This window comes from Beta vulgaris, chromosome 1 (genome assembly GCF_026745355.1).
Source record: "Beta vulgaris subsp. vulgaris cultivar EL10 chromosome 1, EL10.2, whole genome shotgun sequence".
Classification (NCBI taxonomy): Eukaryota; Viridiplantae; Streptophyta; class Magnoliopsida; order Caryophyllales; family Amaranthaceae; genus Beta; species Beta vulgaris.
In genome coordinates this window covers 32,460,835-32,486,472 of record NC_079202.1, presented here as the reverse complement: position 1 = coordinate 32,486,472, position 25,638 = coordinate 32,460,835, and the positions used below count along the sequence as shown (strand labels likewise).

At 33.2% G+C, this 25,638-nt stretch overlaps 1 protein-coding gene across 1 annotated transcript in view; it reads right to left on the bottom strand.

Annotated features, from left to right (window-relative positions):
- Positions 1-17,698, bottom strand: part of LOC104897990 (agamous-like MADS-box protein AGL11) — a 53,440-nt gene extending 35,742 nt beyond the window's left edge. The window contains exons 1-4 of the mRNA XM_048635849.2: positions 17,553-17,698; positions 16,212-16,419; positions 11,272-11,347; positions 8,637-8,698 (exon numbers count right to left, since the gene is read on the bottom strand). Coding sequence (XP_048491806.1) covers positions 8,637-8,698; positions 11,272-11,347; positions 16,212-16,393 — 320 coding nt within the window. The 5' untranslated portion in view covers positions 16,394-16,419; positions 17,553-17,698. The remainder of the gene's footprint in view (positions 1-8,636; positions 8,699-11,271; positions 11,348-16,211; positions 16,420-17,552) is intronic.
- Positions 17,699-25,638: the final 7,940 nt, after the last annotated feature.

The window sequence follows — 25,638 nt, the reverse complement described above, 5'->3', positions numbered from 1 at the left end:
CGATGCTTCGAAATTTGGGGTTAGGGTGTGTATTGATGCAGAACCGGAAGGTCATCACTTATGCTTCTATCTAGGAAGTTAAAACCATATGAGGTGAATTATCCAACCTATGATCTTGAATTAGCTGCAATAGTGTTTGCATTGAAGATATGGTGACACTACTTGTATGGCGCAATGTGTAAGTTGTACACATATCATAAGAGCTTAAAGTATATTTTCACACAGAAGGAGTTGAACATGAGGCAGAGGAGGTGGTTGGAGTTGATCAAGGAAAAGCTAATGTTGTTGCTGATGCATTGAGTCGAAGTCTGCCGAGTCAGTTATGGTTCGAGTTTCAGAAAATGTCATTGGAGGTACTAGAAGAAGGAGGTGTTGAAGAATTGTTGAGTTCTTTGTCAGTTCAACCCTCAATCTATGATGAGAATATGGAGGGTCAATCAAAGGATGAAAATTTAGAAAAGATTCGAGAGAAGATCCAGGATGATCAGGTGTCGGATTTCCAGATAGCCGATGATGGAAGTATCCGGTTCAAGGGAAGGTGGTGCATACCAATTACCAAGTAATATAGAAGAGTTGAAGCGGAAATTAACGGAAGAAGCTCATAGCTCACCTTATTCAATACACCCAGGAGGTGATAAGTTGTATAACGACATGGATCAAACGTTCTGGTGGCCAAACATGAAGCGAGAGGTAGCAGAGTTCGTGGATAAGTGTCTCACATGCCAAAAGGTCAAGTTTGAGCACAAGAGGCCGCAAGGGAAGGTTCAACCTCTGGATATTCCGAGTTTGAAATGGGATTCTATATCAATGGATTTTGTGTCTGCATTACCAAGAACTAAGGCCGGAAATGATACAATTTGGGTAGTGGTAGATCGTTTAACTAAATCCGCAACTTTCATACCTATGAAGAATATTTGATCGATGGATCAATTGGCTAAAGCATATGTGAAGTGGGTGGTGAAATATCATTGTGTGCCTAAGGACATTGTTTTTTATCGTGATTCACGGTTCTTGTCCAACTTTTGGCAGAGTTTGCAGAAGGCTTTGGGTACTAATTTGTTAATAAGTACAACTTTTCATCCGGCGACAGATGGGCAAACAGAACGAACAAATTCAGACTTTAGAAGATATGTTGCGATCTTGTGTTATGGAGTATCAGGTTTCGTGGAATGATTTCTTGTATTTGATAGAATTTTCCTACAACAACAATCATCATGCAAGTAATGGTATGGCTCCATTTGAGGCTCTATATGGTTGGAAGTGTAGAAGTCCAGTCTGATGGATTGATGTTAGTGAAAATGTGGTGCTAGGACCTGAGTTCCTAGAAGAGACGGTGAAGCAGGTGAAAATGATTCAAGAAAAGATCAAAACAGCTCAAGATCGGTAGAAGAGTTATGCTGATTTGAAGCGAAGGGATGAAGAGTTTCAGGTTGGGGAAAAGGTATTGTTAAAAATATCTCCAATGAAAGGGTGATGCGAATTGGGAAGAAAGGAAAGTTAATCCCAAAGTATGTCGGGCCATATGAGATGTTAAAGAAGATCGGGAAAGTGGCATATAAGTTGGATTTACCAAATGATTTAAGTTGAGTCCATGATGTTTTCCATGTATCTCAGTTAAGGAAGTATATTCAGGATGTGTCTCATGTGCTGCAACCTGAGACCATTGAATTAGATGGTAGTGTGGTTTACGAGGAAAGACATGTAAGAATCCTTGATAGTAAAGTTAGAAGTACTCGGACTAAGAATGTAAGATTAATCAAAGAATTATGGTCAAACCATCAGACTAAGGAAGCAACATAGGAAGCGTAAACGGATATGCGCAAGAAATATCCGGCGTTGTTTTCCGAGGTTAGTTGTCAAGTTACTGGGTCGTAACTCCTTTTAAGGGGTGTATAATCCAATAGATTTTCGCGCTTTTACTATATTTATTGCATTTTAGCATATTTTTGAGTCATTATAGAATTTTAAACATGAGCATTTTAGTCAGAAACTGCAATTTTGAATTTTAATCCGTTTTTGGAAAGTGATTATGACTTTTTGTCTTAAGTTTCGAGGTCGAAACTTCTTTTAAGGGGGGTAGACTATAATACCCCATATTTTTGAGTATTTATTTAGGTAATTAAAATATTTATTTTCTAAAATAAATATTTTAAGCAAAGGGTATTTTAGCAATTTCATTGGTTTTAAATTATTTTGGCGGAAGATAGCGCCAAAATTGTTGGATTTGTAAGCTTTTGGTTTTAAATTCTAGTAAAAAATAATAAAAAAGACCCCCCAAAAAAAATATTTTTTTACGCCATTATTTTTGACGAGGTTGTAAATTAAATGGGGGAGTTTTGTTTTCCTAAAACTTCCAAATTTATGATGAAGGTTACAAATCTTGGTTTAATTTCCTAATTTATGGTGAATGTTACAAACTATTTAATTTTTGAAATTAAGTACTACCAATTATACTCCTATAAATAATTAAATACCCCACACCTTAAGCCATCTTTTCCACACAAAGACTTTAAAGAATCCATACGCTCTTACTTCAAGGTTCTTCTTTCTCTTCTTATCTATTCTAGTTTTATATTTCTTATTCAAGTTCTAATTTTCTTTGGGTTAAGAAAAAAAAAATTTCATGTTTCTTACTCAAAACTATTATGCTCATGATAGGTTATTCATGTTTACATTCATGATCGAGTTCATGTGATAGTTACTTATTAGATTTTTTTATATTATTGGTTTGTTAGGAGATCGTTCAAGATTAAGACTAAGTGGAGATACTAGTATACTTTTTGTGCAAGATCAAGGTATGTTATGTACCTAGATCTCTTAAAATGTGGTTTTATGCGATAAAATTGTTTATTGATTTACTGGTTGGATTGGTTTAGAAATTTGGTTTAAAATGATTATAATATTTTATTATTCACTCTTGGAAGTGAAAAGAAGGAATGATTTTATCAATTATTTTTATATATAGAAGTTTTGTTATCCTTTTTGGAAAATTAAATTATTTTACAAGGAAAGGTTGATTGGTTTTTATGAACTTTGAATGTTAAAAAAAGTTGTTTATTAGGAAATGAGGTTTATTCATGACTTACAAGTTATATTATTATTATTTCCGCTTGATTAATATCAAGAGCCTCAAAGTCCACTTATTGGCAATTATAGTTACCCCTTGATATAATTTCGTGATGGGATGACTAGCTTGGGGGGGGGGGTTGTACACACTTAGTAAAATAGAAGGGGAGATAAGAAGATGAATTGTTTTCAAGATCATTTTTAATCAAAGTTGTTTGGAAATAGTTGTTTTTAAAAGGTTATTCTTGAGTTATTATTCAAGTGTTAGGAAAGAGTTTGTTCTTCAAAGGTTATTCTTGAATTATTATTCAAGTTTTTGAAAAGAGTTTGTTCTTAAAGAGTCATTCTTGAATTATTGGTGATGGAGTTTTCGAAATGAAAAATTGTTGCGAACTAACAAATGTGTTACTTATCTAGTACATTTTGTACTCAATTTTATACTGATGCGTATCTCTTTTTTCCTATTTGGCTTTGCCTTGTTTAACTTTTCGGTAAGCAATTTTGCAGGTGAATTTTGGATGTGCATGCGAGCATACTAAGAAGGGGTCTTCACCTAGATTAGGATGTTTTACTTATATTGAGTATTGAGACAATATTTACTTTCCTTAATAAGAAATATTATTATTTTGGTTAAAATCTTTCGCTGCAAGTTATTTTATTAGTTAGTAGTTGGTTACCAAAAGCGTGTTAGTCATATGGCGGTAATACTCCTAAATTACTTAAATATCATTTACTAAATTATTTATTTAAAAGCAAGTATTTTGGGGGTGTTACATTAAATTTGGAAGGATTTGTCTCAATCTATTACATAATACTTTTGTATTGCATTTATAAATGGTATTACAGTAGGAAATTGGTCTGTATTTAGTAACATTTTATGGACACTTCACTTTAGATATGAGTGTTATTGCAGTTGTATTCATTCTTTCAAAAGCCTCCCACTTTACAAAACATCTTTCATAGCATTAATAATATCTGCACCTACTATCTCTCATGAATCAATTGTAAAAATGGGATTTATTCCCAATAATTGAAAGCAAAGCATGCTTGATTTCTTCTATTGTGTAAGGAGTCTCTAGTATTGCTCGATGTATATCATTGATCACATGACCACACTGGATTATCTGAGTAGACACAAGAACTCTATTAGATGGCAACTTGTAAAAATAATCCAGAAAAGCTCCTAAAACCTCTTATGAATTATCCATCCATCTCCCCTCTGCATCATAAATGTTATAAATGTGGTTCTGCAACCTCCTATCTTTGATACTTTGATGAAAGAGTGCAGTGTTTTCATCACCATTCGTCACCCAATCTAGTTTAGCTTTTTGTTGCAAAAATGCAACATAAGATTTATGCTTCTTTGTATATTCCAGAACTGCTGCCTTCTCATCATTAATGTATTGCTCATTCGAGGGATTATGATGCATCAACTTCTGAACTTCTATCATCAAATGATATGTCTTCAATTCTGCTATTTGGATTTCATAAAATCCTGTCTTGTATAGTTCTTTCAAAGCAACTTTTACTAGCTTTAGCTTCTTCATAACAACAAACATTTTAGAGCCATGTTTCCAGGTTTGCTACACTATACTATTAAATTGAGGTGCAGCTTTCCACATAGTATAGTACCTAAATGGCTTTCCTCTTGAGTCTTCTCTTGGATATACAGTAATAAGGGCAGGAGTATGATCATATTCACCTTCACTCTAAAAATAGACCTCAGTTGATAGAAAATAATCTTGCCACTGTTCGTTAGCCATGACTTTGTCCAACTTTGATAAAACTCTTTCTCTACCCAGTTGCTTATTGGTCCAGGTCAATGATACAAGGAACGAAATTCGATACGAAACGCGGGACGGAAACGGAAACAGGAAACGCTACCTTGAGTGAATCGGGAACGTTGGGTCATTTTTTTACTGATTTATTTAATAAATTTAAAATATTAGAACTCTTAGTAATCCTATCAAAATATAATTAAAAAATAATAATATAAATGATTAAATGTGTTACTTGGTCTTTGATTTGAAAAAGAAAAAAAAATATTGGAAGTTGAAAAGTAAAAAAAATTGCTCATTATTGGTAATGTGTACAGCTGTATCATTGGTAAAAAAAAGTAAAGTCAAAAAAGTAATAGGAGGAGGCAGTAAAAAGAAGTTGAAAAATCAAAAAATAGAAGAGGCAATAAAAAAGTACAATATGCAGTGGTCTCCACTTATACCACTTACTTCTACGTCTCTTTCTCTCTCCTCTTCCTTCTTCAGAACTTCTTCCCCTTCATCAACATAACCTCCATTATCAAACCTTCAACTCCCAAACTCCAAAGCTTGAAATCAGGGACGTCGCCTTAGGCGATCTGATTCGCGAATGGAGGCGATCTGGGTCGCGTTTGTTCCGCGATCGGGAACGAACGACCCAGATCGGGAAACGTGGCTCCGTCCCGCGTCCCTTGTTTCACTGGTCCAGGTTTAAAAGTTACCTGAACTCTTTATATCTTCCAGTGCACAATCACCCATACATCTTCTAATATCTTCCATCTCAAATTGTCTCACAAGAAACCTAACTCTTTCATCCACATTCATGACGTAATACAAATCACCACAAATCATGCAAGGATCTGAGCTTATCATAGCTCTCAAAGCATTGCATAGTTCAATTCTCTCATTTCTTTCATTATAAGCATATATAAAGGTGCAATAAAAATAACTTCTACCATGACAAGGTTGTACTCCCTCTGTTTTTTTTTATCTTTCTCACTTTCCATTTACACATCTTCCTATGCACATCTTTGAACTTAAATATTTTTCAACATATATTAGTAAAAATTATAACGATTGAATATTAATAATGTACTAATTGAGACGAATCAAACAAGATCTCACATGACTATATTTTTTCTTATAAATTGAAAAAAATTGAGAAGATTCTCTCTAAGTATGAATAGTGTCAAGATTCTAAGTGAGAACGATAAAAAAAAAACAGAGGGAGTACTAAACAATGAACAAACTCACTAGAAGCACTTATAATACTCACATTCAAACTAACTACCTTCCAAGCTATGAGTATTCTGCCTCCATCATTATAGCTGGAGTTGCTTGTAAAACACCATCCAGAAAAGATTATTTGATACAAATTACTAAGGTTTTTAGCCTTCACCTTGGTTTCAAGAAGACCTACTAGACCAGCAGAACATTTGTTAATATAATCCTTAACATCATTCTATTTCCTGACCATGTTGAGCCCTCTCACATTCCAACATAAAATTCTATCCATTAGGCTTGGGAAGATTCCCCTTCTATGTTCTACACCCTTCCACCAGATTATCCTTCCTAACATCACCACCATGTACTCCAGTATCATATAATGCTTAAAAATCATGGTTTGTATCTGTCACTTGCTTTTATACTCCTCTGACCCTTATGGGCCTAGGAGCTCTTTGAAATCCTTCCTGATTAATTTCCGCTTCTACCTGCTCCTTCCTTGTATTCTCCTATAATGCAACCTTATTACCCTGCCTTATCACTTTATTCTGTTTTATAGGCTTAGATTGCACAACCTGAGCTGGTTGCTTCTGTTTAGGCACCCATTGTTGCCTCTTTTGCTGGTTCCTACACTCATGTGTAGCATAACCGATGCCTTTACAACTATTGCATTGATTTGGCTTCCATTCGTAAGTCATTGGCAAATCAGTTAACACACCATATTCATTTACAAAACTGATGGAATCTAGGAATTTTTGATTCACTTTAACCTCTACAAGAATTCTAGCAAATTGTAACTTCTCCTTCTTCCTTGTTGCTCCACCTCTTCTAATTGGTTCTCCAATTTAAGACACAATCTTATGTATTGTCTTCTCTCCCCAATATTTCAAGCCTAATGTCAATTGTACCCAGATTGGAAGAGTTTATAGAGACTCTTTAATCATATCTAAGTCAAAATGCCAAGGTTTGATAATAACAAGCTTGCTATCAAAGAAATATTGACCCTGTATCATTGAATCTATAGAGTCCATTGCATGAAATCGCACTAAGTATACTCCTCTACTAACCACAACTACTTTGTCAACCATATACTTCCTCCAAATTCTTCTCACAAATCCTTCCATAATCTGATTGGCGGATTTGCACCAACCACATAACAGACTAGTGAATAATATCAATAGTTAAATCAAATAATTTTGCTCACACAAATGCTTTGGTTGCTCATTGTGGAAAGAATTATGGCAAGAATAAAATCTATAACTATTGTCATGTGAAGGGTCATATTAAATCTGAGTGTTTGAATTAAAGTAGAAAATGGAGAAAGTTCCAATGAGGACCAATCACACTATTCTTGATGATGATCTTACACTTTAGGGTTATAGGATTTGGGGCCGCAGTTTCTACGATCTATTCATGTTTGGTGCCCTTTTGATATCTCTTGGTGAAATTAAACTAGAAACCGTGTGGATATTTCCTATGGATTCTATGATAAATTGTTTTTGACTTTGTAATAAATTAACAATCTTGGTTATGCATTAGATTTTGTTCTAATTATGCTATTTTCTTATCTCAAATTTGGTACTTTTGTGTTTTGATTAAGTACAATTTAGAAATTATTGTTGTCAATTGATTTTCTAGAATTGGTTGAGTTTATTGTTGAGATGAAGAAGTGTTTTGAAGAGAGTTTGGTCAATTTTTATAAGCATGCTTGGCGTTGGTGACTTTATACTCTCGATCTAGGCCATGTGATGGTTTTGTATACAGAGTTTTGTGTCGAAGACGCATCAACACAATTGTAGAAGATATTTGTCTTCTGGATTGCCTACAATGAATAGGCTTATGAAATTTTGTTTAAGGTGGAGGTTCTATGGTTTTTGGGTGACCATCACTTCTTGGTTCAAGGTGGAGTTATCTAGTTTTGATCGGTTTCAAGTCAAGGTGGAGATTTGTTATGTTTGGTGCCTTAAACTCGTAAAAATCAGCTGTCACAGGCCAGGCCGATCAGGCGTTCATCGCGAATTACAATCAGGCGAACACGCCCGATCAGGCCCGTGACGTCAAAAGCTTGAGGAAATTGACCTCCTGATCTGGCGGATGTCGCCCAACTCGATCGGGCGATTGGGCTTTTACGTGATTTTGACCAATTTCGAATTTGTTTATCTTTTAGGGTTTTGTGCTGGGTTCCTTATGTTATAAAAGGCTTCCTTGGTGTATATTATTTTGATACAACTTATGAAACACTTTTAGCATCTAGAATCTAGGACTCCTTGTATTATTCTCTCTGGGTTTTTTCTCCATTATAGTGAAAAAACTCGAATCCTCCACCTGTGGACGTAGGTCTATTTTGACTGAACCACGTAAATCCTTGTGTTCTTTATTTGTTCTTCTTTATTGTTTTCTCATCCTTAGTATTTCATTGATTTTGTTCCGCATTAATCAAACTACAACACCTTATTTCCTAATAGTTACATATCTTTGCTCTTGCATAGTTGCATCTTGCATGTCATTAGAGATTCGTGACCAATGAATAATTAAACCAAAGCATAGAAAACAAAAATCAAGAAAAGTGATTCATGTACTGTATCTTACCTGTTAGAGTTTTGCATCATTTGTATTTGGTGCCGTAATTTTGTAGATTCGTGTTGGTAATACTTCATGCAACAAACAAGAAAGAAATGAAGAATTTATGAGTTAGTGTTGTTTCTAGCATTCTACAACAACTAAGTAAATAACATCTAAAGTATTTTTGCATCATTGCATGTAAACGTGTTAAAAAAAAAGAATATTTAAGACCATTTTCTCATTATTTTGATATATTAACAACATAATTGGAAAAAAAAAAATCAGTAATTAGTCTTAATTTATGTTTCTGGGATCTTAAAATTTAGGTGTACTATACAATTAAAATCTTGTACTCCCACTTTTTTTAGTCGCTTCGTTTTGACTTTCATAATTTATGATAAATTTACCTTTTAAATCATCAAAAATTATCTAGATGAGAGTTTGCTCTTTTTTTTTTTTTTGGTGAAGGTTACCCGCATCGCCACCGTCATGACGAACTACTAGCTTGGACAACGGCTTTGCCTCCATCATCATCCTCGAATAATTATCACCTGCCAAGAAGTGGTTGCCCAACTCCTTCAAGAATTATCTGGTTGTTCCTTCTAGGATAGATCTACTTTTTTTTTTTTTTTTCTTTTTCTTGTACCTTAGTTATCTTGTGGTCTTTCTATGAGATAGTGATTTCCTAGTATCCCATCTGGTCTTTCCATGAGATAGTGATTCCCTAGTATCCCATCCATATACCGCTTAGAAAAAAATTATGAAAAATTCAAAAAGGCCATATCTAGTACATGTACACACTATATCTAGAAATCACTATTGTGTCGTAATATATAAACATTGTACAAATATTCATGAAGACATATGCTTATAGGTTGAGGTTGTATCTATCAAGTAAGACTTGGCCTAATAATTAAAAGATATTTGCCTTCATGACTTTTAGGACTTGAGATCGAACCCTACTATGAGCTCCTTGGCATGAGGATTTTCTTAGAATCCCATCCCCCCACCTTCCGATGAGACTGGCTTGTAGAGGTGGTTGGTCATGCCTATAAAAGCTGTCAGTTCAATAAAACTCATCTTCTTACCAAACTAAAATAAATGTTAAGATTGTGTATCCACTCTATAAGTATTTCCTTAAGCATGGAAGAACATGTATGTAACTTGGTACATATGCTGGTCCTTGTCAATCGGTTGTTCTTTGTGTGCGTTATATGTTAGTGAGTTTTATGCTTGTGTTTTGTGACCTCTTGTATTAATGGCAGGAGCTATTTGTCCTTTGAAAGTCACGTAAGTGAGGCGACATTTTATTCATTCCCAGATCATCTAAGACTAAGACGTCGCCTTAGCCAATGAATCTTGTTATTTAGAGCTATTATATACTTCATACATATTGACACAGGCGTAGAAGGAGGTGTAACTTGTACATTTTTTTTTTTTTGAAGGGAAACAGGTGTAACTTGTACATAAATCATCTTTTTTCTAATATAAGTTTAGGAGATCAAGGGGTGTTTGGTTTCATGATTTTTGAAAAGAGTAAGAGAATCAAAAAGGTTAATTTCCTTGTTTATTAACATATTTTAATCATTTCCTTTATCATTTTTTTTCTCCTTTTTTTTTGACAATGGGTAAAAGCAGTAAAACAAAGGTGGGTGTCACTTAGCTTTTTCTAGCCTTGACAGATAGCTTATGAGCTAAGTTGACTTCCTCTCTTTTAACCTTCCTACAACAAACAAACATAAAACTATTTGCTATTTTCCTTATATCCTTGATGATATTATCTATATCCTTATTTGTCTTTCTGGGATTCTTTAGGGCACGAATGATCTCTTGATTGTCTGTTTTGATAATCAACTCCATACAAAGCCACTCCATGTTTGTTAACACTTTCATAATTGCATAGACTTCCGTTTGTTCTGCAGAGTTTGCGAAGATTTTCCCCACGAATTCCTCTCTTGGGTCATTATTGTGGTTTTTCCAGGCTATAGCCGCTTGCCATTGGTTTGTTTGAAAGTTCTTCTTCCATGCACCATCTACAACCAACGTTTGCACAATGTTTGACCTACTGTGTCCCACTATCCATTGGAGTTCTTTGTTACTCACCTCTAAATCCTTATCAGCTTGATTTTCTCTTTGTGGCCTTCTAGCCCTAGCCATACTGATATTCTCTTTGATTATCTCCATGATCCTTCCAGGGTTTAATTTGGAATTTCTAAAAATGATTTCATTCCGATGTAGCCATAAGCCCCATAAAGTGGATATGAATTCGATCTCCATATCGCCTCCCTCCTCTTTTCTTCTCCTAAGCTCCTCTACTTTTATTATCTACAATCCCCAATGTTTTCCTTATCATTTTCCCCCTCTACTCAACGGCTTTCTTTTCTTTCTCCTTATTTCTATTTTTTAAACTCTTTCCCTTACCCCTTCATAAATCAAACTCCCCTTAAGCGATGTACTCTTAGAGTTGACATAAATCTCTAGTTTGTAAGCAAATAATCATTTGCTTTTTGGTAGATCTATTTATGCATGTGGACATACTATAATTCTCCCATTTACTATAAGCAGGTGCTAATATTTGCAACAAGCAACGGATAATACATTCTCATCAATGATCTAGCTAGACCATACGGTCAAATCTGTAGAGTAAAATAATTAAGCTTACTTGAGCATTAATCTCTGTGACAGAGTTTGAGCCATCTGTATTTGCCTTCTTGTACTTTTCTATCGTTGACCTTATGCTGCACACGAAGTTTCACAAAAAAGGTTAACCTTACTTGTATATTTGCCGATTAAATATCTTAATACAAATCATCAATGATTTGCATAAACATTGATGAATAATAATATATTTGCATGCCAAAGTCAACCTCTGCTTTTTCTCATGTTAACAAGACAACAAACATTGGCAGTCTCTTAATTTTAAGTAATTCTAAGAGAATGCAAATAAATATATGTAAATAAGTTATTTGTCAATAAATTCATTTATTATACTAATTCATAATTCATGTCGCACCATTAAATTAATGGTGAAACTGTTCATATAATAATTTTTATTTGAGTATGTGGTGATTAAGAGTCTGTTCTCTTCGGCATAAAACAGCTGAACTGAACTGAACTGAATTGAATTGAACTGAACTGAACTGAAATGCACAAATTATGATCCTAGTTGAACCCGACAGACTCGAATTCCACTGGTATCAGAGAATTACGTAGCTTAGGTACAATATGACTAAGTACCCTATGAGCAGGCTTGACGAAATCCTTGTATAGCTTCTTCACTTTCTCGATAAAGAGAAAAATGACCAACAGTAGTTCGAATGTATATAAAACTCGCGGCCCGCACCGAAACAATGCTTTACCCCTAGATGTCCAGTCAACTGCTGCGCCTCAACGCATTTCGGGGAGAACCAGCTAGCTCTGGGTTCGAGTGGCATTTCACCCCTAACCACAACTCATCCGCTGATTCTTCAACATCAGTCGGTTCGGACCTCCACTTAGTTTCACCCAAGCTTCATCCTGGTCATGGATAGATCACCTAGCTTTGGGTCCGCTATCCCGATCATGATTTTCCTACTCCCAAAGGGGAAAGGTCCTTCCCTTTGGGGTCGGTTGTGGGCGAGGAGGGATTCGAACCCCCGACACCGTGGTTCGTAGCTGATATGTGAGAGTAAAAGTATTGTCAAGAACTGAACTGAACTGATCTGATCTGAACTGAACTGATCTGAACTAAACTGAACTGAACTAAACTGAATTGAACTGAACTGAACTGAAAATAAGTTGGGGAGAACAAGCCCTAAAGGCTATGTTATGAAATTATTAACCATTCTTGTTTGAATTAGATGGGAGCAAAATAATTCAGATGAGACCAACTCATATTCTTTTTGGTTTGTTTTCTTATTATTAAATATATTTAATTTTATATTAGTAAAAATTAAATTTTTGAAAATTACATATTGAGACAAATTCGACAAACTTTTACATGTATAATTTTTTTCTTACAGATTGATGTAACTATATATGGTCAAGCTTAGTCATACCACAAAAGCAGATAGACAAGATTGGATCAAAGTGATGGTTGTTCTTCCCAGCTTATTTTCAGTTCAATACAGTTCAGTTCAATTCAGTTCAGTTCAGACCAGTTCGGTTCAGACCAGTTCGGTTCAGTTCAGTTCAGCTCTTAACAATATTTTTACTCTCACATATCACTATTCATTTCAGTTTAGTTCAATTCATTTCAGTTCAGTTCAATTCAGTTCAGTTCAGATCAGTTCAGTTCAAATCAGCTGTTTTATGCCGAAGAGAACAGGCCCTGATTCAGGCTAAATCATATCTTTATATATTTATACTACTACTAAATTAGGTTACTTTATTTGGATGAAAAGAAAATAGCATAATAGTGTGAAGATAATCTTGCAAAATCTTGCTTGAATAGTGATTCATAAGATTTATTACTTCCTTTATGTTTTGTACTAATATTTCAAAAACAAATACTATTTTGCAAATGTTAACATATTTTATTCAATATATGTTTTCTAATCTTTAAATTTGAACTCTTGCTTATAAAAAATATTAATAGTCCAAACTATCATCAGAGAAACATGAATATTAAAGCAGTTAAGTGAAAAGGAAACAAAGGGAGCTAGCTAATATCATTAAATATGCATATGGAAAATTAAAATGATGGAAAATGAGGTCTAAACTAGAAATTCAAGGAAAAAAAAAAGAGAGCTAAGATTTACCACTGGTACTTTTTATCATGAAACCACTTAGAATGTTAGGAAATTCAACTTATAGCACGTACAAGTATTCTTACATTAAGAAAATACTTATAATAGATGCAAGGAAAAACAAAAAGGTGAGGAGACAGAGTTGATTGGTAAGCTAAAAAGGGAAACGTAAAGATCTAAAGAAACGTCTATATTAATACAACAAAGAAAGAAATAGTATTGTAGCTCCACTTGAAGAAGCAAAGGATAACATGCATGCTAGCAATTAGCATGTCTACCAAAATTATGGAAGAGAGCTGCAAAATCCTCCTCTCGGTGAAGTATGGTAGTCAGTTCATTTGACATGTCACTTTTAACTTTTATTTATATCATTTTAGATCAGTTTTGACCCTTTTTTTTACTTTTTTTGATATAAAGGTCTAAATCTATTTAAGGGCCAATAGTGAATAGTCTAGTGAATCATGATTTTGTACTAACATTGCGACGTTTTTCTCATTTCTTTGTTTTAATTAATATTTATTGAGGATACATATTCAACTAACAAATGCTTATATATGTGTTGTTGGAAGTTCATAATAAGTTCAAAGTAAAAGCCAATAAAAAAATTAAAAAGAACTGATAGAACCCTTGTTCCACATATAAGAAATATCAATAATGTCCTTGTAACTTTACACTTGAAAGTCTCTTACTACTTATTTGGTAAAAGCAAGGATGTCAAAATAGCGATTCTACTTTAAATCGAAATAATCTCTCATAATCGAATTGTAAAATTGTAAAGATTTTACGAATTTTGCGGGAATAAGATTCTATGATACAATATGTTAACTATTTTACCTATATTTTCAATGGCTAACACTAAAAATTCAATTTTAACCGTAATGATAATCACATGAGATGAGAAATGATGTCATTAAGGAAATAAAAGAGGTATAGAAAATACATATTTCTATAAGTCAAAAGCAAATCATTTTGTTTCAATAAGCATATTGCATCAGCAAGACCGAAGAAGATAGAGAAATATATATGTGCGTGTGAAAGATATGAGGGTGAAAATGTGGTAGCTAGGGCTTGAAACAAATGAGATCTTATGGGTCTAACCCATTTATTTTAATATTCAGCAATATACTTCAATGGTAAATGCAAAATCGTTAAAATCGGTAATAAATCGTGATTTCTACTGATTTTGTATGATTCTATATTCGATTTTCTTCAATTGCGATTCTATGAATGATTCAAATCATTTAGCCCAAGTTAGATCGTAGAATCGTACGATTTTGATAACCTTGGGTAAAAGGTTAGAAGGATTGGTGAGCTACACACATGCGTTCAACCGTGAGGCTAGGCTAGTGGCGAGTGTATATCCCGTTTAATGAGTGCTACTCACATTCTTAAATCACCTATTTTTGAGTGATCGCTATGATTCTACTATACTAACACGCGGGTAGCGTGAAATCATCTTGTAGAAATATGGATAGTGGTTCTTTCCACGTCACGACTTTCTTGCCATCTTGATTAACTGCTTAATTTTTTTATTGTTTTATTTGCATTAGTGTATACATAGGTATTTTAGTTCTGAAGCTTTTTGAGGATAATTTACCCTTCTTGGATGGTCAAGCTGCTAACATATAGATCCAGAAAACGTGTTAAATTTAAGTTTGTGTATGATTGTAAAGATCTTCAATTTAAGGAGACCGTGGGCTAGATAGGACAGCAACCACACGAGCCACACCCGTTGTGCCTCTTGTGTCTACTGGCTCTAATGCTAATAATACCAATTATGGAGAACGGGTAAGCGAGACAAACTCCCTACTCACAAGCTACCAGATTTTGTTGCTCACTATTATCGAGACTATTCGATCTCTCACATCGTTTTCTTTCCTCATATATACAACTATTTCTATTAGACATTATGTTAGACAATGGAAGATCCAGCGTGAGTTAAGTGGATTCAATTGAACCCACGAGAATCCGGTAAAAAAACAAAGGAGAACTTAGAAAAAATAAATTTATATAGGAACACGAGGAGTATTTTCATGGAAAGCAAAGTCAAAACAATTTCTCTTTATTTGATTAGCTTTAGCATTCTTTTTTGGTTTAGAGTTTACTGGTTTCCTCTTTAACACTTAAACTGACCATATCAATTTACAAGTGAAGCTTATTCCCTAAAAATTTTCACGTCCATAATACAAAACAATTTTAATTAGTAATTGATTAATAATGAAGGCATTCCTGAGCTTCAAAGCTTAACATGACTCCTTGTGTTCCACTGTATTTTTCTCTAACAAATTACTTAGTCAATTTTTTTTTTGTTGAAGTACTAATTAATCAAGTAGGAGTTAATTCAAAACCCTGTTTAACTAATGATTGCTCTTAAGGTAAAAAAAAAAAGTTACTTTGTCTACTTTTAGAAACTTTATCCTATATACTCTTAGCTTTATTGTTATATTTTTAACCCTGGCCTGAGAAACAAACTCGGGGTCCATAACCATCTTTTGCATACTCAAAAACTGCAAAAACATAACTTGAAACTTCATAACCATATTTTAATGGCGCTTATTTTATAAAAAATGGTGACATGACCAAACAAAAAGAGGAGTTTGTCTTGTAAGAGAGCGCCTACTTTTAAATTAAATTTAGGCAATGATAAGCCCAATATTAGAAAGAAAATTATCCTAATAATTATTAAGTTAATTTATTTCGGTGACTAGTTTAATCTATTTAATGACTAGGTCTACTTTTATATTAAAATTAGACCGTCTCTTTTAATAATTTATGTAAAAACAGATAGTTTACTTATTATCTACTCCCAAAACAAAGAAAAAAAATGAGGGACATTAATTAAAATAATAATGAGTTGAGTAATGAGTATATATACTTGTTATTGGAGAACTCATAGACACGGCCTCGGCTAGAGAAGACGATGAGGGCAACTTCAGCATCACAGAGAACTGACAATTCATAAGCTTTCTTCAACAGTCCATTCCTTCTCTTGCAAAATGTTACTTGTCGATTCGTCGTATTTTCGATCCTTTTTATCTCTATCTTCCCCCTTCCCATCTCTAATTATATATATTTCTTTTTTCCTGCACTTACACACAATATGTGACAACTTACAACTTTTTTTTTTTTTTTTTTTTTGAGGGGATGTTTTATAAAATAATATTGTAATCCTATATAATGTATAATGTATCTACATCATTTACTGATTTACTAAATTCAGAAATAAAATAACAAATGATATGAAACTAGTATATTAAAAGATGGTCGCAATAATTGAAAGTGGTTTGTGAAACTCTATGAAAAAAAATTATTTTCCAATATTGCTTTAAAGAATGTAAAAGAATTTCCTTCGAATGAAAGAGATCTACAAATAGTTTTTTTTTTTTTTGGGAAAAGGCCCAACTCAAACTAATATTTAGGCATCCATATGGAAATTGCAATTTAGTTTTTAGTATCAAACTTATATTTTTTTATGAGAAAAATGTTAAAAGCTTCCAACCTTTATATATATATATATATAATATTATATATTATATATATTATATATATAATATATTTATATATATATATATATATATATATTATAATATATATATATATATATATATATATTACTTTTTTATTCCCCTCAAAAAAAAAAAATATATTACTTTCTATTGGGTTTATGTGAAGTCCTACCAAAATAATAAAAAAGAAAAAAGCTTAGCAATAAATTTCTATGGAGCAATATATTATTTTGTATTGTCAACTTGAATTTCTAAGCTTTACTAGTTTACTTATAGCGAAGAAATAATTGCTAGATTTTTATTCAGTTTTTTGATAAAACAACCAGATCTACTTCATTCGTAATGAAATATATCAAAATAACACGTGTATACATATACTACTGTATAAAACCTAATTACAAAGTAACAAAGATCTCATGATGCATATATCAGTACTCTAACTCTTACACATGACCATGAAACTGACATAACATGTATATATACATGCTAAGACTAAATCTAAATATAGATAATATAGCTACTATTTTTGGAAGAAGCAAGTAGAACTGAAAAATGATCCAGAAAATTCACTATCTTTTGGATTTCTTAACAGATCTACCAAACTAGAAATACTATATATTTTTCAGTAAAAAGAAGGAAATAAAATAAAAAAAAGGCTTATAAATGAAAAACTAATTATCAGAAAATAAAACTTTAGAAAAAAATCAAACCTTAGGAAGATGGTAATAAGGTCTGAAGTCTGAACTGAGAGAAGAAGTGAAAACTTGAGCTTAGAGGAAAAGCACGAATTCCAAGGACTCTTTTCTTTATAAATGTGTTCAACCCTAGATGGGAAGAGAGAAAGAGAGGGAGAAAACGACGTCGGCTGATAAGGGATTCCTTTTCCTAAATGCATGCAAGGTGACGTAGTGGTTAAGGACCTGAGGAGAAGTGCTTTGCAGGTGAAATTCTTACCATTTTTAGCAATAACATTCAACATTTTCATTCTTTAGTTTCAACTGAGTTTACTGAATTGCCCTTCTGAGGTTCCCTTATTGCAGCATCATATAGAGAGATGCTGGAGCAATAAACATTTTTTTGTATATTACCTGCATTATCTTACATTCTTACCTTTCTCTATACGATATACATGTTAGGTTAAGTTAAAACAAACTTAAAAATAGAGTTTCTTGAATTTACTTGAAACTCATATAACCTGTTCTATTCAATTTTTTTTCAGTTTTATAAGAAAAAAGTAGTTCAGATTAGCTAATTCAGTTCTATAAAATTGGGTTTGACATACTCACAAAATAAGGTCTAATAAGACCTTGTTTGGTTGACAAAAGAAATCATGGGAAGTGCAAATTCCTATGAAGTAGAAGTAAATGAAGTTGTTTCGTTGACAACACAATGGGAATTTGCACTTCCTAGGAAGTTCTACTTCCTCCAAAATGGAGGAAGTTACTTACCTAGGTCCCCCCAGGTAAGTAGTACTTCCCATAGGAAGTTCTACTTCCCATTATCAACCAAACACAATTTTACACTTCCTAGGAATTTCAAATACATGGAAAAAATAACTTCCTAAGAAGTATGACTTCCTATATACAACCAAACAAGGCCTAAGTTCAGATTAATTACGAGTAATAAGGCTAACAATTAAGTCTAGATAAGTTCATTAAAGTTTAGATAAGTTCGCATAAGCTAAGTTTAGTTAAGTTTGAAGAAGTTTAGATAAGCAAAAATAAGTTGAAAATAACATCCCCACTATTATATTGCATATTTTGGCATAGGAGTATACATGAGATTTTCCATTTCTTTATTCCCACATATATCAAGAAACGAATGGGATTTTGTCCAGTTTATTTTTCCTCATATTCCTATCTTAAAATTGAGTTCGGATCCTTTAGAATTTTAGTGAAACTCAATAAGGTAGAGTTGTATCTGAGCATTAAATTTTAAAATCAAGGGCTCATATTGGTGGGAGGGAAAGATTTAGGGGTGGATTTTGATGAGATAAAATAGAGGGGATTTTGGAAAGAGAATATATGAGCCATTGATTTTTTATTCAATGACTAATATTGATCAAGCTCTACCCTTGTAAAGTTATTTTACAACTCTAGGGAATCCAAACTTCTTAAAATTACAATACCTATAAGCAAGTGAAATTCAATTTCCAAAAGGAACCTTATTTTCCTTTTTCAGCAAATCATATTGATCCTGCAAAGACTTTGATTCTTCACTTAGATAGAAGAACCGGAGGCAATGCAATATCGTCCTTATAATAGGCTCAATATCAAGGAAATGTTTTTAAGGGGTAAGTGAACGAATGAATTTTTGCTCCATAAGTCTACCGTCAAGAGGCGAGGGAATCCAATACTACCATTTTCTTTATTTATGTCTCACTTTTTATACAATCAATAAATAAGAGTACATGGAGAATTTATGCATGGAGTAACATGGGTGATTTTTGTTAGAGAATTAGTGACAGTGAGACTAATAAAAACTAGGAAAATTTGTCAGAAACCACCTTTTATAATCACTTTTTTTTGGTGAGAAATCACCTTTTAAAAAAATTTGGTTAATTAGCCACCTTTTTTGTTCTTTTTTTTGTCGGAAGCCACCACTTGTCAGAATCCGGCGTTGACCTTGATTTTCCGACGTTGACCATCAGATTTTCGCCATTTTTTTTCCAGATTTTCGTCATTTCTTCCACTTGAGATGTCGGGGGATGCAAAGGAGGTGATGGGCTTAAGTCTGGGAGGGTAGGGATAATCATGGGGGGTGTTTGCCGGCGGATTGCGAGGGAGGAGGGGGTTTGCCCGGGGATGCGAAAGGGAAAGGGGGTTGATGGGGATGCGAGGGGGGAGGGGGGGGTTGCCGGGGATGTGAACGGGAGGGGGAGAAAGATAAAGGTGGAAAAATGGCGAAAATCTGATGGTCAACGCCGGATTTCCGCAAGTGGTAGCTTCCAACAAAAAAAAGAACCAAAAAGGTGGCTAATTAATCAATTTTTTTAAAAAGGTGGTTTCTCACAAAAAAAGTGATTATAAAAGGTGGTTTCTGACAAATTTTCCTAAATACTACAATCACAAAAAGCAGGCAGAACTAACAAAAAAAATGAGGTGTACAATACTCGTTTTTATTATAGGTCGTTTTTTATTTTCATAGTAAAAAAAATGAGGTGTACGATACTCGTTTTTACGCCTAATTTTTCGAGTTTAATTATATTAAATTAGTATTTTTCGTTAAAAATTAAATATTTTGTTACTTAAATATTTTAGGCGTGTAATTTATTGTTAGTATTTATTTGTTGTATTATAATTATATATATTTTATTTATAGTGGTTAGTTATTTATTCAAGGATTATATGAGTTTCATTCCATTATATTTTAGCGCTTAGGTAGCGCCATAGCGGTTGTCGCATAATTTTTTTATTGTTCGTTTGGAACGTTACAAGTGACGACATTCACGTGTTGCTTGTGATGCTGGCCGAAAATAAGTCATATCAAAGAGGAGGATGAAGAGTTTGAATGCTCTATTGTGTCCCTTTGAGCTCCTTTGTAACCCCCACTTAATACCTCATTAATCTCTTCTTAAACCTTTCATTTTTCCCTTGAAAATACTAATTTTTATATCAGAAAATTTCAGCACCATTCTCTTCCATTTACACGCCATTTTCGAACCAAGTGTGAGAATAATTTCCATCTTTTATCAACTATAAACTTGTTAAACATAATCCTTATTATTTCTATCTCCCTAAACTTTGCACTAGTTGAAGTTTTGATGCTTTATGAAACGAATTGGAGGGCGAGCATCTTATAACACAAGAGGAAAACGCATAGCATTGTAGTTCTGCACTTCACCCTGATAGTTTTTAGAGTGGAGAGGAGATAGAATAAAATATGAAGAAGTTTTGCATTAAACTTGCTCAATTAATATCAATACAATAAGTGTCTTTTATAGGTTTACAATGAAAAGTAACTAACCTAAAAGTTAGCCGATGTAAAAAAAAAACCTAAAAGTTAGTCACACTACTAAGCAGTGGAAAACGTGTCCTATACCATGTCCTCCATAACTACTATCCACTAATCACATTTTAATTATAAAATAAATTACCTACTAACTTACTACTAGCCACTAATCCAAATTGTTAGGAAAATCATTTGACTATTTTTGGAGCATAATCCAACACACCCCCTTGCTCTAAAAGTTGTAACATCTATTTATAACATTCTATTTTGCGTCATGTCGAACTCGCTTTGTCAACAGTTCAATATGTTGATGCACATTATCACCAACATTTTTTGTTTTTTTGGTTGATGCACATTATCGCCAACTTAACATTTTTGATGCACTTCTCACCAATGTTACATTTTTGGAGCACATATCTGCGCACGACCTTGTGAAGCACTTCTCTTCACCACGACTCTGTGAAGCACTTCTCTTTACCACTTTGCATATAATCACAAATGAATGTCTTTTTCAACCACTCTTGCCATGATTGATTTCACACACTCACAATTTTTTTTTGTTTCTATATTTTTCTCTCCAAACTTTTTTTTTTATCTATCTTTTTATCCTTTCTTTTTCTTTTTCATCTTCATTTTTTTTAGGATCTAACACGAGGCTCTTGATATACCACATACTTCCTCCGTTTCTAAATAAGTGCAATACTTTTGTTTTCACGTTTGCCAATGCATTAATTTAACCATCAATATCTTCAATTATCAATAAGTAAAAATTATAAAAAGTTAATATTAAAATAATTCACATTCAGACGAATCTAACAAGATCCCACATGACTATGTTTTTCCTGAAATGTAAATCACCAAAGCTAATTAAAGTTTAAACTGTGAATAGTAAATACTATGCAAATGTTGCACTTATTTAGAAACGGAGGAAGTAAATTTTAAAAGTAGAAGGGAAAATGAGAGAATTAAGTATTACTGCTTGCTCATTTTTAGAGTAGTTGATGAGTAGTGCATCAACAGTGTTGGTGAGAAGTACATCAAATGTTTGATGATGAGAAGTGCATCACATATGAAGGGAAGTAGTTCATAAAACCCAAAAAAAAAAAATCAACACAAATTTTGAAGCAAGGGGGTGTGTTGGAGTGCTTCAAATTATTAGCGGTTATTGTTTCCTATTTCTTAGTTTGTTACTTGACGTTAGTGGCTTAAACTTAGGAGTCAATTGTGTGTGTTATTTAGTTGATGAGAATTGTCAGTGGTAGTGGAGTATGCTTCTCCACTTAAGTGTCATGTTTGTTAGTGGGCCTATATTAGGAAGTAGTTGTGTTTAGTATTAGCTTATTTAAACGATAGAATTCCTTTGTACTTGAGAACATTTTTATGCAGCATTATTAAGAAGCATATCAGTTTGTTATTTGCTAAGTTTTTTCCTATCTCTTTTTTTATTTTATCATGGTATTAAGAGCTCCAGGTTAGATCCGAGAAAGGAAAAGAGATGAAGCCAAAAAAAAAAGAGAGAGAGAGAGAGAAAGAGAGTATGTCCTCTTTTTCACATCTTGCTAGACGTTTAATTTGAGATGCACTTCTCATCACTCACACAATAAATGGAGCACTTCTCTCCATAAACTCTATTTGACGTAGTCTTGCAAATTTGACCACATCCACTACTACAACTTCGGAAACCGTCTCTGCGTTGAGTATGACTTCCACTCAGTCGTAAAGATTACTCAATCTTCAACTAAATAATTTTTTATGTCCTCTTTTTCACAGGATTAAAATCCATTTTCATAGGCTAAAAGGGAACCCAACAACACATCACACCCAACCATTACTTTCATGGTTAAACACAAAAAATTTCACTCAAACAAAAAAATTGCTCAGAAACAATGAAATCAAGCTGCGTTGCTTGTTTCTTTTTACTCAATTTTTTAATACTCTCTCTCTCTCTGTCTCTCTCTCTCTCTCTCTCTCTCTCTTTTTGTTGCTTCATCTCTTTCCCTTTCTCGGATCTAACCTGGAGCTCTTGATACCATGATAAAATAAAAAAAGAGATAGGAAAAAACTTCGCAAATAACAAACTGATATGCTTCTTAATAATGCTGCATAAAAATGTTCTCAAGTACAAAGGAATTCTATCGTTTAAATAAGCTAACACTAAACACAACTTCTTCCTAATATTAAGGACCTCTAACAAACATGACACTTAAGTACGCGGCGTTTCAGATAAGTGGTAGTTGTCTTATAACAGTTAAAAATTGTGATACTTTTAGGAAAAAGGTTTAACTAAGGATTATGTTTAGGATTGTATGTTGTTAATTTAAAGTTAGAATTTTTATGAAAACCTTTGATTATATGTGTGTACCGTGTGGTTTTTATGTTGTGGATTAATGATTTTTATTGCGATTCTTGTTGTTGATTTAGTTGATGTGTTACTCATGTTGTTAGAAGTATTTTTATTATTTTCGTATGATTAGATTGTGTTAGGATGTTAATTTTGTAATATTATAATTTCTCTTAGGATTGTTTTTCGTGTGAATTAATTAAGTTTGTAAAAATTTTCTTACGATTAGATTTGATTTTATAGTTGTTGGAGTATTGGAAATTTATGGATTAAAGTTGCTGGATTATTATTTGGGTTTTATGGATTTTCGGACAAACTGAATTTTTCTCGTTAAGACGCGTTAGACGCTTTGTGATGTTTCAAACGCAACATATGTGCGTTAGACACAAAAGCGTTGCACGAAGCGTTACGCTCCTGCGGCAAGCACACGCAAGGCCTTGGCATTCCTGTAAGTCTGTTTGCTTACTGCTCGTGTTTTGTTTATTTTCTTGTTATGTTTTTAACCAAAATAAGTTGGTGTCTTATGGTGATTGGTGAGTTTTATGTGAATTCATTGTGCTTGAAGGTTGTTAAGTTTGATAAAAATTCGGGGTCACATGCGGAAGTTTTGATGGACCCGAATAGTATCATAAAATTGCATTTTATTGATAATTAATTGTACAAGTGTGTTTGTAAGAGCTCATGTCTCTCATTGACCTTGGTAGAACCCTTTGTTTCTACCTTTCCTAATATTTTGTGTGGAGCTCACTTTGTTTGGCTCTCTAAACTCTCTTGCATTTGAGCTCATTTTGCTCACTCTCATTTGAGCTCATCTTTCATCTCATACAACTATTACATATTTATACTAGTTACATACTTAACTCTAGAATTTTCTATAATAATCTAATGCTAGATACTTCTACCTACAAATATCTCTAGATATTTCTACAATTTGATATCTCTAGACTTTTCCACATCATTCTTCCATCCTAATCTAACTTAGAATTTTAACAAGATATATCTAGATACATCACTTAATTTTTCATCTTAATACAAGATTTTTCTAGAATACATTAGATATTTTCTCATAATTTACATCACTCACCTAGAATTTTCTAGATTAATCTTCAACACTCCCCCTTAATCTTGAAAATTCTTGTAATTCAATATTCTTTTGTTGACGCACTTGTCATCCACGATCCCAATCAAGATTCCGATTTTGTTCCTTGAAATTTTTCCAAGTCTCGTTGGCGTCCATGTCACCAACCATCTCCAAGTTCACTTTCATTTTCTTCACATATTGTTGATATTCAACATTTTGTGTTGGTACCCTTCTTACCAACTTGCTCCCCCTAATTATCACTTTTTCTCCTTTTCTTTTTTGGTACTCATGTTACCAACAACTCCTTTTTTTCATTGATTTTTTGTTGATCATTATGTTGACACCCATGTTGTCAACCATTTAATCTTCAATCTTTTTTTTTTCTTTCTTGTGGTGCTCATGTCACTACCCACCACTGCTAATGCTGATGTCATTAGCAAATTCCAATATTCTCTTTCTCCTTTTTTTCTTCTCTTTTTTATTTCTTCTTCCCAACTGTCGGTGCTTTTATTACCAACATACTCTGCTAATGCCTTTGTCATTAGCTTCCTCTTTGTTCTATCTTTTTCCCCATCATTTTTAACTTCATTTTGTTGATGCTCATGTCATCAACCCTCCAACTTATCATTTTAATCTTTTCCACTTTATCTTCAAATTTTTCCTTCACTAATTTTTTATTCATAAGTCTTTAAACATCTTTAAAGATTGAAACTTGATACTTACCTTGATTGATGTTGTCAATGTCTCTTCTTCCAAGCGTCATATTCTTATCTCTTGGCCACAAATTCTATCATGGTATCATGATAGAAATTAGGGAAGAGTGGTGGACTAATTTATGAAATAGTTTCTTTTATTCATTGCTTCAACCTTTAACTTGATAATTTGCATCTTCTATCTTCTTCTTGCTACACGGATGTTGGCGTTATCACGTTCTGGCTCTAATACCATGATAAAAATTTGGGGTCGCATGCGGAAGTTTTGATGGACCCGAATAGTATCATAAAATTACATTTTCATTGATAATTAATTGTACAAGTGTGTTTGTGAGAGCTCATGTCTCTCATTCACCTTGGTAGAACCCTTTGTTTCTACCTTTCCTAATATTTTGTGTGGAGGTCACTTTGTTTGGCTCTCTAAACTCTCTTGCATTTGAGCTCATTTTGCTCACTCTTATTTGAGCTCATCTTTCATCTCATACAACTATTACTCTCATTTGTATGTTGTTTATTTAAAGTTAGAATTTTTATGAAAATCTTTGATTTTATGTGTGTACCGTGTGGTTTTTGTGTTGTGGATAAATGATTTTTATTGCGATTCTTGTTGTTGATTTAGTTGATGTGTTAATCATGTTGTTAGAAGTATTTTTATTATTTTCATATGATTAGATTGTGTTAGGATGTAATTTTGTAATATTATAATTTCT